The 17,542-nt window shown below is 46.5% G+C and overlaps 2 protein-coding genes across 3 annotated transcripts; one reads left to right on the forward strand and one right to left on the reverse strand.

Moving 5' to 3' along the window:
- Positions 1–40: 40 nt before the first annotated feature.
- On the reverse strand, positions 41–4,710 carry EIF5A (eukaryotic translation initiation factor 5A). Of its 2 annotated transcripts, none has more exons than XM_080923660.1 (6): positions 4,519–4,710; positions 2,497–2,682; positions 1,237–1,341; positions 918–1,049; positions 755–828; positions 41–655 (listed from the first exon to the last, which is right to left on the reverse strand). In XM_080923660.1, exons 2-5 carry the CDS (start codon positions 2,659–2,661, stop codon positions 766–768), a joined length of 465 nt encoding a protein of 154 aa, XP_080779786.1. In that variant the 5' UTR covers positions 2,662–2,682; positions 4,519–4,710; the 3' UTR covers positions 41–655; positions 755–765. The 2 variants fall into 2 exon arrangements, with proteins under 2 accessions (XP_080779786.1, XP_080779787.1); XM_080923661.1 differs by lacking the exon at positions 4,519–4,710 and adding an exon at positions 4,157–4,289.
- A 5,454-nt stretch (positions 4,711–10,164) lies between these two features.
- On the forward strand, positions 10,165–10,428 carry LOC308425883 (transmembrane protein 216-like; the record flags this gene model as incomplete). Its single annotated transcript, XM_080923489.1, has 1 exon — positions 10,165–10,428. One exon carries the CDS (start codon positions 10,165–10,167, stop codon positions 10,426–10,428), a length of 264 nt encoding a protein of 87 aa, XP_080779615.1.
- Between the last annotated feature and the right edge of the window lie 7,114 nt (positions 10,429–17,542).

A 17,542-nucleotide genomic window follows, 5' to 3' on the forward strand; every position in this document is an offset into this window, starting at 1 on the left:
CATCTTTCAGTGAACAATAAACAACTTGAGTTGGGGGGGCTTCATATTAAACTTGTAGTTTTATTCAGGTTTGATTTTTAACAAATGTGTCAGGGAGAAAGCCCACAGGAAAGGGTATAAAGCCCTTGGGGGCAAGGCCTTCCCAGATGCCTGAGGAGGGATCGTGTCCCCTCCCCCCCTCTTCTTACCACCCCTAAAGGGGTTTGGGAAGAGACACAGAAAGGGAAGGGGGCTGGTTCCCAGTCTGTACAGTGGTACTTGGGGGTGAAGGACTGTGGAGAACAGGGGACCCGATCAGGATGAGTAGGGTAAAGGGCACCAGACCATTTGCCAGAATCCACACTTTCTGATTCCAAATTGAATTAAAAAGAAAAAAGGGAGAGGGGAGCCTAAACCACAAGCAGTACCCAACTCCCTTCCCCCCATCAGGGCTGTGGGAGAAGAGGCAGGTAGCTTCACCAAGGCTCCCTCATTCCTGGCCATGGGAGCTAGGTGAAGGGCAGGGTCTCCCCGACAGTTTGAAGGGGTGAGGAAAACCAAAATAAAACGTCAAATAAATTGAATAGGAGTCCAGCCAAGGGCCCAGCCAGAGCAGAACATGGCTGGGGGAGGGGCCTCTGTAGGCTCATGGATCGCTGCTGCCACCACCGCCACCCTGGGCAAGAGAAAGAAATCACGTTTAAGACAGGACAATAACTTCAACAAAAACATGTGAGGATGGCAGTGAGTGTGGGGACAGTGAAGACTGGCTCACCTGGAAGTCAGTTATTTTGCCATGGCCTTGATTGCAACAGCTGCCTCCTCTGTCATGGCAGACAGCACTGTGATCTGAAAAAGCAAAAGAACAAACAGTCTAGAGATGCCTTAACTTAGGGAGCTTATACTTAAGGACCAAAGGCAAGGAAGGGGCATCATACCAGGATCTCTTCTCCACAGTCATACTTCTGCTCAATCTCCTTGCCAAGGTCTCCCTCAGGCAGACGAAGGTCCTCTCGTACCTCCCCACTGTCCTGGAGCAGGGATAGGTACCCATCCTGGATGCCAATCAGCTGGAAGAATGAAGTTAAAACAGGTACAGGTAGGTTAAGTATAGAGGATGGATGAGCCTGCTACATACAGTGAAAGCAACTTCCTTTCACTACATTATCCCTTACCACCAGCTCTTTCCCCACAAGGTGGTCAACACACCTCACCCACCCCCATAAACCACAAACCATCTTCATCCTAAAAACACACCTGGAAGTCATTCCTTTTGATGTTGGGGACATCCATATTATGAGTCGACGGGCAGATATCTTCATATTTCTTCCCAGTAAAAATATCAATACCAACCAGATGGACCTGTGTACATATATTATAAAGAGAAACCCAGCAAATTAATCTTTGAAGCATGAGACAAATGCTCATTTCACTGCCCGAGAAGTGAGCATGCCATACTACTGTAAAGATTAAGGAATTAGAAATGAACCAAGAAAGACATACCAAAGCCTTTAAAAGTCCTGAATCTAAATAAAAGACCACTATCAGAGGGGTAATTGAGGGAAAGGAAAAATAAGTCTTAGGGAATTCATTACATGGAAGTTACCCAACGGGCAAGGCCTAAGGACATGGCTCAGTTGATAACAATGCTTGCCCAGCATGCACAGGGCGCTGGGTCCGATGCCAAACCCAATAACACATGCCTTTAATCCCAACACTAGAAAGAGGTGAAAATAAGTTCCAGTTTGAGGGTATCCAGGAGTACACAAGACCCTTGTTTTATTGTTTTGGGGAGGTATCTAGAAAGGAGTTTTTTGGATATTTATAAAATGGGCTAAATAAGACAAGTGAAGAGGCTGAAAAAAAGCAAAGGAATGTTAAGAGATCTGAAGACCCAGGAGAAGAGCAGAATGAACTGTGAAATCAGAATGCAAGGAAAACAGGAGAGCAAGCCTTATGATAACCTAACTATATTTATTGCCAAGTCAACAAAGATAGGAAATAAACCACAAAATTTCAGCTTGTCAGGTTGAACTACTGAGGAAGGTAAAGTCTAAGCAAAGAGAAGTCCAAGTCAAAGAACAGGAGGAGTCAGTGGGCAATCAGGAGGACTTGAGATATACCACAATCCCAATGGGAAAACCAGAACTTGGAGGAGCAGTAGCAGTGATTTGAGAATTCAGACTGGAGCAACCTTAGAATGCTGTCTTGGGGTTCTTGACTGGAGAAATCCTGGACAAGGGTATCCAAGGAATTAAAAAGGTCAAGGATAAGAATCTGAATATCCAAACCCAAACGAAACTAGCACAAAGAGGGAGAAAAGGAAAGAATTTGACATGTGCCCTATGGAAGAAACTGGGAAGGAACACTTAGTCTTGAATGGGAGCAAAATGCTGGGTGCTGAACAAAAAAGGACCACAACAATAAAAGGGACCAAGACTAAAACCAACAATTCACTGTCCAGAGCACTATGATGTGGCAGCTGCAGGGAAGACAAGATAGAGAAATGATTCTAACCTTGGCATGGCCATGCTTGCCAGTCTTCGAAGTAGACATCTCGACGATCTTACATGGCCGGCCTTTGAGCACCACAAAACCATTCTTACGTAATGCTGAGCACTGCATTGGGAAGGTGGCTGAGGCCCCTGCATCTCCTGTCTCGAAGTCCAAATCATCTGCCATTTTAAGAGGCTTCGATTCCAACTAAAGCCAAGAAGAGAACTAGGGTCAGTAACGATGAAGGTTAACAAGATCGCTAATCTATCCCATTCTTCCCTAAAACACTGCTCCACTCCCCCTTTATTCCATTACCCACCTAAATTAAGTTGAATTTCCTGCTTTGAAACTGGAGTCAAACACACTGAAGAGCTGGTATATTGGGGGGAAAACAGCTGGGGATCCCCTGAGCCCCCACAATGAAATCTAAGTTGTGGCCAGGGAAAGGAAGTCTCCTGGGAGTTGCGATGCCAAATCCCAGAGATGAGGAAAGGGCTACTTTCCGGGAGTGGGTAGGACTCAGGTGTTACTAGCCACTGAAACCAACCACCCCCTCTTCCCCACACACTGCCAGGACTATAATTAGGTGAGCAGCTATGAGCCAGCTGAAGGGCGGGACTAATGAAGGGGTGGAGACGGAGGACAAGGCCCCACCCAGCTGTTACACCCCCCACCCTGTCCACACACAAGTCAGTCATTGGTACAGGAAACCACAAGGCCTCTTTGGGGGATTCCCGCCTCCAACATGCACTTGCAGATGTAGTCAAGGGAGAGAAAGTAGTTTCCTAAATGATCCCACTGCCAAACATTTCGATCTCAGTTCCCGAAGGGAACTCAGCCTTTTGTCGATGGCCCTCCCACTTTTCCCAGGATGCACCAGTTCTGTCGGCTTTTCAGGCCCAGCCTGTACAGTCAGTCAGTAGAAAGTGGGGGAGTGAGGGGTGGTGAATGACAATAAAATGAAAGCAAAAGATTGGTAGTAATAGAAATCGTACTAGGCTGGTAGAGTTAAGGACTACTTAACACAGTAACTCCCAAACAAAACACTACGGAGAAGGCGCTGGCAAGGTGAAGATCGAAGATCACCGTAGGGGGTGGGGGGGACTGGAAGCTCACTACTTTCAGACGCTGTCGGAATGGCCCGAGAAAGAATTGGGCTGCAATCCAATGGCACTCAGTTTCCCCACTTTTCCCGGTTTCTCCAGCAATAGTACCACTTACATCTGGCTGTACGTCTCACTTCACATGAAGGCTGAGGGATGAGCTCCAGAGGCCCATGAGGCTAGGGAGCACTAACATATGCCTGCAACGGGCCCTGCGGGATGATTGAGACCCAAGGGTTGGGTCTCTCCCGCACACCAAAATCCGAGACTCCGAAGAAACCAAAAAAGACCAGACCTCCTTACGCTGGGGGTTGCCGGCTCGCGCCCACCATGTGGTCGCCCGGGGCTTCCGGTGGCCCGGGCCAGGGGGGAGGGGTCCCCTGCTGCCATGCGGCCCCGGTCCATCTTTGGCCGCATGGCCTCGGACCCCGAGGGCAGCCTCCAATGGTGAACACTTCCGGTGCTACGGCCGCCCCTGCCCCAAAGCTGCGCCAGGCCAGGACCATGCCGTCTCCCCTCCCCCCGCCGGCCGCCAACCCCCTCCACATGCCCTCTCACCGAACAGCCCCCTCCCCCACCTCACGTGGCCGCACAGCGCCGGTCCTCAACAGCACGGGAGCCTTTGCCCTGTCTGGGCCGATCTGGCCCCCGGCCCTCGCCCCGGCGTGGCGGCCTGGCGGCCTCTCCCGCGTGGCGGCCTCGCGGCTCGCCGTCCCCCGCCCTGCGTCGCTCCAACGTCACCCGGCCGGCCCCAACCGTCACCCCTCGCGCCAACCGGGCCCTGCGCCCGCCTCTCCACACCTCGCGCCGCTCCCTGACAAAACCCGTGCGGCGATAGCCGCCGCTCCCTTCTGCCCCCCTCCCCGACCCCCGCGTAGTTCCGTCTCTCGTTCCTGGCCCAAACCGAGGTTACGCGCAGGCGCGCCCTGCCCGCTCTCACCTCGCGCGGATGCACCGACTCGACCTGGTCCGCTCGCCGCGAGCCCAACTGCTGCCTCCGAACCCGCTACTGTGCTGCTGCCGCCGCCGCCGCCGCCGCCTCTAGCGCCGCCGCCGCTGCTGCACACGGGTCTTAGTACGCAGGCGCCGACTCCCCACTGACCAACCAAGCAGCCCTATGACAGCCGCGCAAGCGTGCTAAGTAGTCCCAACACCGTCCACCCCCGCACTGCGCAAGCGCATGGACCCTCCCCGATCTCCACCCTCTCTCCCACCTACCCATCCAATGACGCACACACGTGACCCCGCCCCTTTCCACTCCGTAGCGCTCCCAAGCAGTCGGCAATGCGCAGGCGTCCCGTTTTTATTTTTTTTTTTCTTTTAATCCCTTCAACCTCTTCTTCCCTCCCCTTGATGACTGCTCGCTCTACAGGGCAGCCCTTGCGGCTGCGCAATACAGAACTCTGAACTCCACACCCTCCGAAGGAAACGCCTGGGTCTCAACGCATGCGTATTAGGAATCCTAAACGCCCCTTCCACCTCAGACGTCGTCCCTACGCTGGGTGTTGAAAAGACCTCGCCACTGTGCTACTTGCGGCGTCAAGAACGCATGCGTCTGAGCAGGCGCCACACCTCGGCTTTAACTAGAATTGAACGATTCACTAACACGTTTCAGAGAACCTGCCTAGTTAGATGTGCTCCACTTCGAGTCGCTGTCCCAGCTCTACACGTGCTCAAGAGACTGCTTTCCTTGGGAGACTCTCTTCCCACGCTAGTGTGGTCGGATTACTACCATCTCGGCTTCCCTACTTTACGCAACTTTGCGCTATAGTTTTCTTTCAGTACCCACAGCTATCCGATACAAGCCACCATCTTGTCTAAACCCGATAGTATTGGTCCCTATGGTTCGCATAGAAGCTTTCCCACTCCAAATCCTAAATAAAGAGAATTACATAGCCTCCCTGATTGTTTTCCCAAGTGGGCTTGAGGTTTCTAAAAGGATGTTTAATGTTTCTTTAAAAATGAAACTCCATATGAGAAGCGTGGCTCTGGACTTCGAGGTACAGACTAGTGCCAGATCGTTAGGAGGCTGAGGCAGGAGAGTTGTTATAAAGCCAGCATATAAAGTTGGTCTTGAAGTTTATGATGCAAGTAATTTCTGAGTTTGGGAAACTGGAGCAGGAGAATTGAAAACAAAAATAGTGCAGTTAAATTACTTTGACTTTCTCTAAAGACAAGCTTAGTAGGACTATGAGGATTTTTATTCCTTAGAAGAATGTTGGCATGGTGGAACACGCCCTTAATCCTGGGAGAGCCAGGTGGGTCTCAGTGAGTTCAAGGCCAACCTGGTCTGCAGAGATATAAATTTATGACTCAAAAGCAAAACAAATCTAGTTCAGGAATCTAAACCTTTTTGTTGGTGGTGGTGGTGATTTTGTTGTTTGTCAAGACAGGGTTTCTCTGTGTAGCTCTGGCTGTCCTGGAACTCACTCTGTAGACCAGATTGGTTTTGAGCTCACAGAGATCCACCTGCCTCTGCCTCCCAAGTGTTGGAATTTAAGGTATGCACCACCACCTGTAGTTTTGAGAAACCACTTCAAATTATTGTATTTTAATTTCCTTACTACTAAATAAAAGTATTAAATGGTATCTTAATTTCCAACTCACTGGAATGCTTGCAAACACTAGTTCGAATTATTAAGTTTTATTAAGTGTAGCACAGTAGGACTATTCACCCTAGATCCTTCAGTCAATTTCCCCAAACTTCCTGTTTTTATCTGTGGAATACCAGCACTGAAAAAGCTGAGATCATTGATCAGTGGCTCAAGGCTACGGTGGCCAACACACTCCGCTCCTAGCCAGGCACAATGGATCCGTGTTTCAAGGCTATAGTGGCCTACATACTCCAGTTCCTAGTCAGGCACAGTGCCTGCCACCCTCCTTGTAATCCCAGCACATAGGAGGAGGAGGCAGAGAAAGGAGAGTCCAAAGTGTAAGGTCATTCTTTGAGTGTGGTGATATATATGCCTGTAATCCTATCTCCTGGCTAAACAGGAAGACTGCCAGCCAGCACTCCACAGGAAGAAAAAAACAAACCAAAACAAACAAACAAAAAAAACTATTTTAAAATTCTGTCCCAGTACTGAAAAACAATGAACTACTTTTACAACTGTGAAGGCCAAATGGTGTAAAGCTTGGGGCTAGGGGTATTACGTCAGAGGCAGTAACTAGAATTCACAGGGCTCTAAATATCACAAACAGTCCACAGAGACAAAGCATATCAGTGGTAACCTAATGCAAAGGATTTGGGGAATGGGCTGTTAATGACAATAAGGGAAGGGAGAAGTGAGATGAATCTTTTGGTGACTTATAACAAATATTCTAAAATTAACAGTAGCGCAGTTCTTCAGATACTAAAGCATAAAAGCTGTGAATTGTACTCACTAATTTATTTGATGGTACTAGGGAGTTGAATCTAGGGCCTGTGAATGTTCAGCAAGGATCACCTCTGTGCCTATGCCCCTTACCAGGTTGTTTGTTTGTTTGTTTGTTTAGCATAATGAAAATAGATTTGAAAAGGAAGAGAAAGAACCCCTGAGGACTGGATGGACACTAAGAGAACACCCCCCACCTCCCCCCTTTAAGACATAAACTCACTATATAGCCCTGGCTGTCCTGGAACTCATTATATAGACTAGCTAACTTCAAACTCACAGAAATTCTCCTGCCTCTGCTTCCAAGTACTGAGATTGAAGTTATTAACTATCGATCTGGGTTCTCCTGTTCTTTCCTTTCTTTCTTTCTTTCTTTCTTTCTTTCTTTCTTTCTTTCCTTCCTTCCTTTCTTTACTTTCTTCCTTCCTTTTCTTTCTTTCTTTCTCTTTCCTTCCTTCCTTCCTTCCTTCCTTCCTTCCTTTACTTTCTTTTCTTTCTTTCTTTCTTAAGACAGGGTTTTATTTATTCCATGCTGGCCTTAAACTTTCTATGTGGCTAAGTGCTGGTGTGTTGTAGGTGTGTAAATGCAGGTACCTTCAGAGACCAGAAGCCCCAGAGCTGGCGTTAAAGATAACCATAAGCTATCTGACATGGGTGTTAGGAACTTGAACTCAGTCCTCTGGAAGAGCAGCAAGTACTCTTAGGTACTAAACCATCTCTCTAGACATATTTTTTTTAATCTTTGTGTGTGTGATGTGGGTACACTGGTATGTGTGTGAGTGTGCACATTCATGCACCATGTGTGGAGATCAGAAGACAACTTCAGCTTAGAGTGTCTGTCTTCCACCCATTTGAAACTGGGTCACTATTTTGTATACTGATGCATACAGCCTGCTAGCTAGCTCCCAAAATTTCTGGATTTCTACACCTCTCATCTCAAATAGGAGCACTTGGGACTACAGATGTGGTGACCTCTCCAGTTTCCTGTGGGTTCTGGAGATTCGAACCCCAGTCATCTGTGGCAAGTACTTTACTCCTTGAGTACACTTAGTTTTTTAAAATATGTTTTTATTTTTGATTTTGTTTTTCTGAGACAGGATTTCTCTGTGTAACTCTAGATGTCCTAGAACTCAATCTGTAGATCAGGATTAATTTAAACTCACAGATCTGAATGCCTCTGCCTCCCAAGAGCTGGGATTAATAACCACCAATGCCTGACTAAAAATAAATGTTAAAAAATAAAACAAACAAACAGGGCTGGAGAGATAGCTCAGTGGTTAAGAGCACTGACTGCTCTTCCAGAGGTCCCGAGTTCAAATCTCAGCAACCACATGATGGCTCACAACCATCTGTAATAAGATCTGATGCCCTCTTCTGGTGTATCTGAAGACAGTTATAGTGTACTTATATATAATAAATAAATAAATCTTTAAAACAAACAAACAAACAAAGCTGGGTGTGGTAGCACACATCTTTAACCTACACTCTGACCAAAGAAGGCAGAGTCCGACAGATCTCTGTGTTTCAAGGTCAGCCTGGTCCACATTGCTAGTTCTAGGCTAGTCAGGGCTAGCTACACAGTGAAACTCAGGCTGAGAATAATTAGGAAAAGAGGACCTGTGAGATAGCTCAGTGGATAAAATGCTTGCCACATGGGCCTAACAACCCAAGTTCAACATCCAGAGCACACAGTAGAAGGGAAGTCCTCTGACCTTCACATGTATGCCGTGGAACACACACATCCACGTACACACATTGCCCACATTCACACATACACAGGAAAATAAAAGAAGGTGACATAGAACTAGTGGAATATCTGAAAGTATATTTGAGAAATCACTGCGTCAGCTTTGGTTCCATGGACATTAGCTGTAACTCTGACTCGAATGCGGCTCCCCAGCACACTTTGGTTCCGACTCTTAGTATGCTGCCTTTTTTTATTTTTTTTAAGCATAGAATAGAGTTTATTCAGGGTGTGGGGAGGGGAGTTGAGAGAAATGGGAGGGGGGGAAGAGTAGAGGCAGGCCCTGAGCACATGGGGGGAGGAAGGAGAGCAAGAGCAAGAAGAAAGAGCAAGAGAGCAGTATGCTTCATCCTTGAAAATAGTTACTTACAAATATAAGTTCTGCCGAAAGTGATGCCATGGGTGAGGTGTCACCATAGAGCCAGGGAGAGTTGCCTCTGGAAAGATGGGACCTAAAAACAAGTTGCTCAGGGGGACTGGAAGATGGGACAGTGAAGCGTGTGGTTATGTGGAACAGTTTTGAGTGAGGAACGGAAAGGGAGAAATGTTGTAATTATATCATAATTCCCCAAATAAAAAATAGAAAGAAAAAAAAGATGTTCAGATATTTTAATTGAGTTAGGTATGGTGCCTGTCTGTAATCTCAGTACTGGGAGGAAGAGGCAGTTTGCTCTACATAGAGTTTTAGAACAGTCAGAGCTACATAGTGAGAAACTGTCTCAAGAAAGGAAGAGAAAGTGAATTAATGAAACAAAAAGAAAAGAAAAAAAGCCCTACATATTTTTCACTGCCCACAGGACTGTGTTTGACTAATGTGTCAAAACTGATAACATTGTTTATCTTAGCCAGGCACTGGAGTACACAGCTGAAATCCAAAAGGACTTAGGAGCTCATGGTTGTCCTTGGCTACAAAGGGGGTCCCAGACCAGGCTGATCTCACCATGGCAACACAGAAACAACATTAAGGGAAGTTTCCTTTGTCTGAGCATGCCCTTGCAGTACTTTCCGTTCCCTCTGATCCATGTCAGGATTTAAAACATGGTATTGGTGACTTGGCACAAAATCTGCTTTTGATACCATAAATGAAAATGTGTTCCGGATCATAAAATCTTTTCAACGGTTGGCATTGGTTTAGCCATCTTCTTCCAAAATATCAGCAAATGTCAACATCAGTACTTATAAAGACTTCTTGGAATGGTGTTAAGTTTTTGGCCCTTAGGAAATTCATAGCCATGGTGATAATTTATGAGACCATTCTCCATTTTTAAGAGTTAAGTTGATGGGGACTTAACATGGCGCCACGAGGTGAGACTCTGGAGATAAAAGATTGTCCTCAACCCCCCTGGAAGTCCTGTTCTTTCTGAATGGGTGGTACTATGCTACCTATTTCCTGTTGGAGCTCCTTATTTTCCTGTACAAAGGTCTCCTGCTGCCATACCCAACAGCCAACCTTGTCCTGGATGTGGTGATGCTGCTCCTTTATCTTGGCATTGAAGTGATACGGTTGTTTTTTGGTACAAAGGGAAACCTCTGCCAGCGAAAGATGCCCCTTGGCATTAGTGTAGCCCTGACCTTCCCATCTGCCATGATGGCTTCCTATTACCTGCTGCTGCAGACCTATGTGCTCCGCCTAGAAGCTATCATGAACAGTATCTTGCTCTTCTTTTGTGGCTTAGAGCTGCTGCTTGAGATACTCACACTGGCCACCTTCTCCAGTATGGACAGGATCTGAAGTACAGGAATTCCAGCTGGTAGCCCACAATCAGGGCGACAACACATCCGTCGGGTATTTCAGCCACACTTGTGAAAAGTGGTAGGTTGAGCTGACCTGGGAAAGGTTTGTGTGGTTTTTCCTCAGCACAGACACTTGGGCATTGAGCACCTACCTGAGGCTAGTCGTACCATCTTTAAAGCAGGATGGATCATCAGCAGGAGGGGCAAGGCTGTCCCCATCTTGGTGTTTCTAGCATTCCTAATGACCTGAAGTTCTCTCCCGTGGTCCCAGTGGTCAGAGCTCCTTGTGTGGCTTATCTAGTTTTGTTGGGCTTCCAGCAGAACCTGAGCCATAGCACCCTGTACATGTACCACACATGTCCTACATGACCATGGTGGGTTCTTGGGCAGATTCCGATGTATGTTCCCTGCACCCTTCCCCATCCTGCTCAGAGAGTTGGTGATCTAGGACCCATTGTAGTTCATAGTATTTTTCTAATCTGATCATGAAGCAAACACAAATTTTTTAATAAAAAGTATTTTCTGGTTAAAAAAAAAGTTAAGTTGATTACATTCTGATGATTCCTGTTTGTTTGTTTGTTTGTTTTTTAATGTGCATTGGTGTTTGGCCTACATTATGTTTGTGAGGGTGTCAGATCTCCTGGAACTGGAGTAACAGTCATGAACTGCTGTGTAGGTGATGGGAATTGAACCAGGGTCATTTGAAAGAGCAGCCAGTGCTCTTAACCAGAGAGCCACCTTTCCAGGCCCCCATTCTCCATTTTTTAAAAACACTTTTACATATGAAGTTCTTACTTTTTAGAGATTTATTTATTTTGTGTATGAGTGCTCTGTCTGCATGTACACCTGCATGCCAGAAGAGGGCAACAGATCCCAGTATAGATTGTTATATGGCTGCTGGGAATTGAACTTAGAACATCTAAAAGAGCAGACAGTGCTCTTAAGTACTGAGCCATCTCTCCAGCCCTAGAGATAAATTTTTTTTGAAGTAATATGTAATGACACTTCATTAAACTAAGTTTGGGATAGCAATTCTTCATCTTTTTGTTATTTGTTTGTTTGTTTTTTAAGACAGGGCTTCTCTGAGTAGCCCTGGGTGTCCTGGAACTCACTCTGTAGACCTGGCTGGCCTTGAACCCAGAGATCTGATGTCTCTGCTTCCAGGGTACAGGGATCAATGACATTGGTCAGGACCACCCAGCTTCTTCTATTGATTCTACACGTCCCTCTTTTATCCACCACCTCTGGGGCAGATAAGTAACTATATTAGATATGGGTGGCAATGGACAAAGAAAATCACCTGTCAGCACAGCATAAAATTTCAAATTAGTGGCTCTATTTTCCAAACTTTTTTTGATAGATTTTTCAAGTTTCTTTAATTTGCCTACCTATAATCTGGTGATAATCTAGTTTTTAGAAATATTCACTATTTTTTCAAGGAATGTATCTGCCATGATCTCTATAATTGCTTAATAAGCTTGGCATCAGTAAACAGTTTTGTTGTTGCCATTGCTATAAAATATGTTGGTACATAATAACTAGGTCTTATAATAGAATCCATCTGAGTTATAACTTTGGTTGTTTGTTTGAGTCAAGGTTTCTCTGTGTAGCCCTGGCTTTCCTGGAACTAGTTCTCTAGACCAGGCTGGCCTCAAACTCAGAGATCCACCTGCCTCTGCCTCCCTAGTGCTGGGATTAAAGTGTGGACTACCACTGCTGGCCTGAAGTCTACAATTTTGTTCTAGGATACATTCACATCTATCCTGGGTCATATGAGACCAACAAGCCCATGGATTGGATGCTCTTGATAGGAGGTCTCAGTGGTAGAAGGCTTGCTTAGTAAGCCCAAGTCCCTAGGTTCAACCCTTAGTGCCATAAGGAAACAAAATATGAACTTGAAAATATGAGACAGCTATGACATTGGAACAGAGTAGCAACTGCTTCACTAAAAATAAGCTGGGGTGAGCCTTCAGGGGAGCAAGGGAGCCAAGAAGGCTCAGGCAGCTGCTGTCTCACAAGAAGCGGTGCTGGTGGTATGAACCAGGCAGGGGCAGAGAGGATGGGGAGTAAGTGGATGTGAGAAGGAGGGAGAGGTAGTGAGACTCAGATGAGAGGAGGGGTAATTCCAAGACAGAAACAGAAGTCTCTCACTAAATGTAGCGGTGGCCTTGAGCAAGGTAGGGCCCTGAGCTTTCTGGCTGTCAGCTTAGGACAATGTCTGAACTGAGAAAAAACTCAGCTCCTAATCAAGTTCCATCTGATGGTGTGGATGGAAGTGGAGGCAGGCTATGCACAAATGCACAGAATAAATTCTTTAAAAAAAAGTCTCAGCTAGGGCTGGTTTGCATTACTATCATGTGAGCTCTTGGCAGGAATGGGCAGGAGAAGCAGGAGTCCAAAGCTAGCAAGTTTGGGCTGTATGAGACCCTGTGTCAAAAACAAAACCAGGGGCTGCAGAGATGGGTCAGTGCTCAAAATCATTAGCTGCTCTTCCAGAGGGCCCAGCTTCAATTTTCAGCACCTACAAGGTGACTCACAAGAGTTCAGTTGCAAGGTAGCTAACATCTTCTGGCTTCCCCTGGCACTGCCCACATAGTGCACAGATATTTATGTAGGCAAAGCACCATATACACAAAAATAAATAAATAAAATAAATCTAAAAAATAAAATAAAAACCGGGCAGAGCGACAGCTCAGTGGTTATATTATTTGCCCAGAAGCCTGCATTCTCACCCAGGACGCACACAGTTTAAGCTGCTGCAAACTGTCCTCTTATGTCTCTACCACGGTGGCACTCACACACAGAGATAACATACATGTTTAAAAAACAGGAGCAAAAAAGGGACTGACGAGATGGCTCAAAGGTTAAGAGCACTGGCTGCTCTCTCAGAAGATCTGGGTTCAATTCCCAGTGGTGGCTCATCACCAGCTGCAACTCCGACCTGATGTTCTCTTCAGGACTCAGAAAGCAACAGACATGATGTGATGCATAGACATACATGTAGGCAAAACAGCCATGTTCATAAAATCTGGGGAAAAAATCAATTAATCAAACAACAAAAATTAGGAACACAAACCAATCAGCCAGACAAAAACTGGTGGCTGTGAATGTATCTCAGCAGTAATGCACTTGTTGAACATATATTTAGTCTTGGTTTGATCTCTAACACTGAAAAAAAAAAAAAACAGGAGATAATTTTCACAGTGACCACTTTCCATGATTACTGCAGGCATCGGATAACCATGTAGCTCACGGAGGGCAGGGCGCAGCGAAAGCTCAGTGGATGTACATCTTCTCTGACATTATGAAGAAATTGATTTGTAAAGGCTGTGGGGAGCCAGCTTAGAACCATCTGGGCCTTCTATTCACCCTGCCACGTGAGGACAGTGCTCAAGACAACTCACTGGAGGGTAAAGCTAGTCACAGTACAGAAGGTGAGGTGACCCACGCTTTCCATTTCAGTATGGGGAGGCAGAAGCGGTGGTTCTTCCTGTTGCCGGGGCTACACAGTGAGTTCCAAGCCAGTGGCTACATATGAGACCCTATCTAAAGAACAAGCATAAACGTGGGCTGGAGGGATGGCCCAGTGGTTATGAGCACTTGTTGCTCTTGCCAAGGACCTGGGTTTGGTTCCCAGCACCCGCATGGTGGCTCACAATGGGCTATAATTCTAGTTCCAGGGGACCAGCACCCTCTTTTGGAACTGCATGTACAGAGTGCACAGGCATACACATAGGCAAAACACCCATACACAGAACATTAATTAATTGATAAATAATTTAAAACAAAACAATTATCTCCTTGGGAACAGAACCCAGTCAGTACCTCTAACAGACACTGACCCTGGCTTGGTTTGGGGATGGTGTGGAATGAAGGGTATCAGAGGTAAGAGATGGGAGAAAGTGGAGGTGGGTGGACAAAGGGGAAGACATTGGCAGAGTGCTCTCCTAGTTCTAGGGAAGGCAGCTAAGAAGTGAGCATGAGGGGAGAGTAGAAAAGGATTTGACAGAGGTCAAGTTATGGGCCCATCCAGCTGAGACAGGAGAAAGAGGAGGGAGAGTCTGGGAGGATGGGTGGGACATGCCTTTAATCCCAGAACAGGAGGCAGAAGGATGTCCACCAGGCTAGTTAGTCCACGACTAGCCTGACTGGATACTTCCTCCCAGGCCAAGAAGAGCTACATAGCAGGATGCCACCTTAACCGTTCTCCTCCAACCAAGCGAGAAGACATGGGAGGGAGAACTGTTTAGGCTACAAAAAGCAAGTTGAAAAGGAAAGTTGCTGACATCCCTGCTGCGAGGGAATGGAGGGAATGGACACTAGCTTTTTAATCATTGAAATGTTTCAAATAAACGCCACCAATCGTCACCTTTGCTTTGCTAAGCCTTGGCATCCAGGGGAGACTATGCTAAGAGTGATGCTCTGAGGAAGAGCCAGGGCTGGGAACCTAACTCGGTGAGAGGGAGAAAGGGCAGAGCTCCAGTATGACTGTGCTCAGAGTCTGCTGGAGCTGGGAAGAACTCAGGATGAAAGACAGGTCTGAGAGCCATCAGAAAGTGGGCACCTAATTAGAGCCAGTGAGATGGCTCATCAGGAAAGGGCATTTACTGCAAAGCTGTTCCACCTGAGTCTCTTCCACAAGTCCCACATGGTGGAAGGGAAGAGCCGGCGCCTCCAAGTGTGCTCTGCCACGTATTCCTCCAATAAGTGAGTGTCATTCAGGAAAAAAAAAAAAAAATGCACCGAGGGCATGATAGAGCATGCCTTAAAACCCAGCACTTGGGAGGCAGAGGCAGGTGGATTTCTGTGAGTTCAAAGTCACCCTGGTCTACAAAATTAGTCCAGAGTATCCAGGGCTCTGTTACACAGAGAAATCCTGCCTCAAAAGACCTAAAATAAAATAAAATTAAATTGCATTTTGCCTTCACGGATGCAAGTACGTGACACACTTGTCGGGCCTGAGGACACTAAGGGGGGGGGTCCCCCTGGAACCTGAGTTAGATGGTAGTGAACTGTGGATGCTGCAAACCAAATCCATGTTTTTGACAAGAGCAGCAAGCACTATGAAATACCAAGCCATCTTTCCAGTCCCTAATAAGTGTGATTTCTTTTTTTTTTTTTTCTTTTTTTTTTGAGGCACGGTCTTTTTGTATAACCCCAGTTTTCCTAGAACTCATGCATACCAAGCCTGGCCTCAAACTCACAGAGGTCCATTTGCTTGTGCCTTCTGAATGATGGGGTTGAAAGCGAGTACCACTAAGCCTATCTAATAAATATAAAGTTTAATAAATGACAAAGAAAGTGATCAGCAAAGCCGGAGACTAAACAAGACGACAGACAACCGATAGGAGAACACAGCTAGCCATGGTGATGCTAGAGATGTGAGACTGTCAGAGAACAGGCTGATGGGTAGAGAAGCTTGGGTTGTGGAGGGGGTGAATGGCAAGGAAGCCTAGACAGCTGCTACTCAGCACACTGAGATAGGAAGGTCAAAAGGTCAAGTCCTACCTAAGTTTCAGAAAGAGTTAAAGGGCAATGTGAGCAGCTTAATGAGACCTTGTCTTCAGAAGAAGGGAAAAAAATGTAAAAAATGGGCAAGAAACTTGGGGGATAAAGCTCAATGGGACAGTTAGCCAGGATCCCCAAAAAGGAAAGAAAAAAAAAAGTCATTTACAAATATCTCGGATGAAAAACAAAACAAAACAAAAACAAACAAACAAAAGAACAAACCAAACAATGACAACAACAGACCGAAGAGCCTCTGCTTCACAGTAGCCCACATCTTTAATCTCAATACTCAAGAAGCAGAGGCAGGTGGTTCAAGGCCAGCCTGGTCTCCAGAGTGAGGTCTTATCTCAAAACAACAACCAAACTGAAAACCAATTAAATAGTTTAAGAGGCTCAGCGATAAAGTGTTTGTCTAACATGTCCAAGGCACAGCGCCACAAACCCATTTTTATTTTATTAAAAATAGTTTTAGGGGCTGGAGAGATGGTTCAGTGATTAAGAGCACTGACTGCTCTTCCAAAGATCCTGAGTTCAAATCCCAGCAACCACATGGTGGCTCACAACCATCTGTAATGAGACCTGATGCCCTCTTCTGGTATGTCTGAAGCTACTGTGTACTTATATATAATAAATAGATAAATCTTAAAAACATAGTTTTAGAAGCTGGGCAGTGGTGGTGCATTCCTTAAATCCCAGCACTTGGGAGGCAGAGACAGGCACTTCTCTGTGAGTTCAAGGCCAGTCTGGTCTACAGAGCAAATTCTAGGACAGCAGAAACTACACTGAGAAGCCTTCTCACACACACTTATTTTTTATTGGCTGTTTTCCCAGCATGTATGTACATGCATTCTCCAGATGCGTGGTTCCCAAAGAGGTCAGTAAAAGGCATCAGACCTCTTGGAGCTGGAATCATATAGATGGTTGAGAGCCACCATATGTTCCGGGAAATGAACCCAGGTCCCCTGAAAGAGAAGCAGCAAACCAGCTCTTAACCCAAACCAGCTCTCTAGCTGCCGAAACTCGGAGCTTTGTGAATGATAGCCCAGAGTCCTACCAACTGAGCTACATCCCCAGACTTTGCCAGTTTCTTAATCTTAATACAAAAGGCTCACCTCTGCTTGTGGGCTTCCTCTCATTCTGGAACTCGTTACATGGCCCACACCTGAACTCCTCCGTACCTCTGACACCTTTCCGATTCTTCTGTTGCAGCGGTGAGATATCTTGATTGCCTTCCTCAACTGGGATCTCCCTCTTTTCGAAGTCAGAGTTGGAGTTAGAGGCTTTAACAGCTTAAGTGGTCGTTTCTGTGTACCTACTGCCTCCCCGGCTATTTGATTCTTTCCTTGTCTCTTCTCTTTTACCGTTCACTATGCCTGATGCCCTAAAAATCCCAATCCTCAGCTCTGAAAGGACCAGAGGGGTAGGTGCAGTGGGCAGGTTTGCGGTTGGAATTATGACCAGGTGGACCCCAGGAGCGGCCAGCAGAGGGCGCGCTGGGACAGGGAGAGAGCATACCGGGGCCGCCTGCGTAGCGGGCACCGCCAGGCGCACTTGGGGAGCGCGGACCAGCGCAGCGGCGCAGTCGCGTTACTCCCAGGGGGTGC

Source organism: Micromys minutus (genome assembly GCF_963924665.1).
Source record: "Micromys minutus genome assembly, chromosome: 10".
Classification (NCBI taxonomy): domain Eukaryota; kingdom Metazoa; phylum Chordata; class Mammalia; order Rodentia; family Muridae; genus Micromys; species Micromys minutus.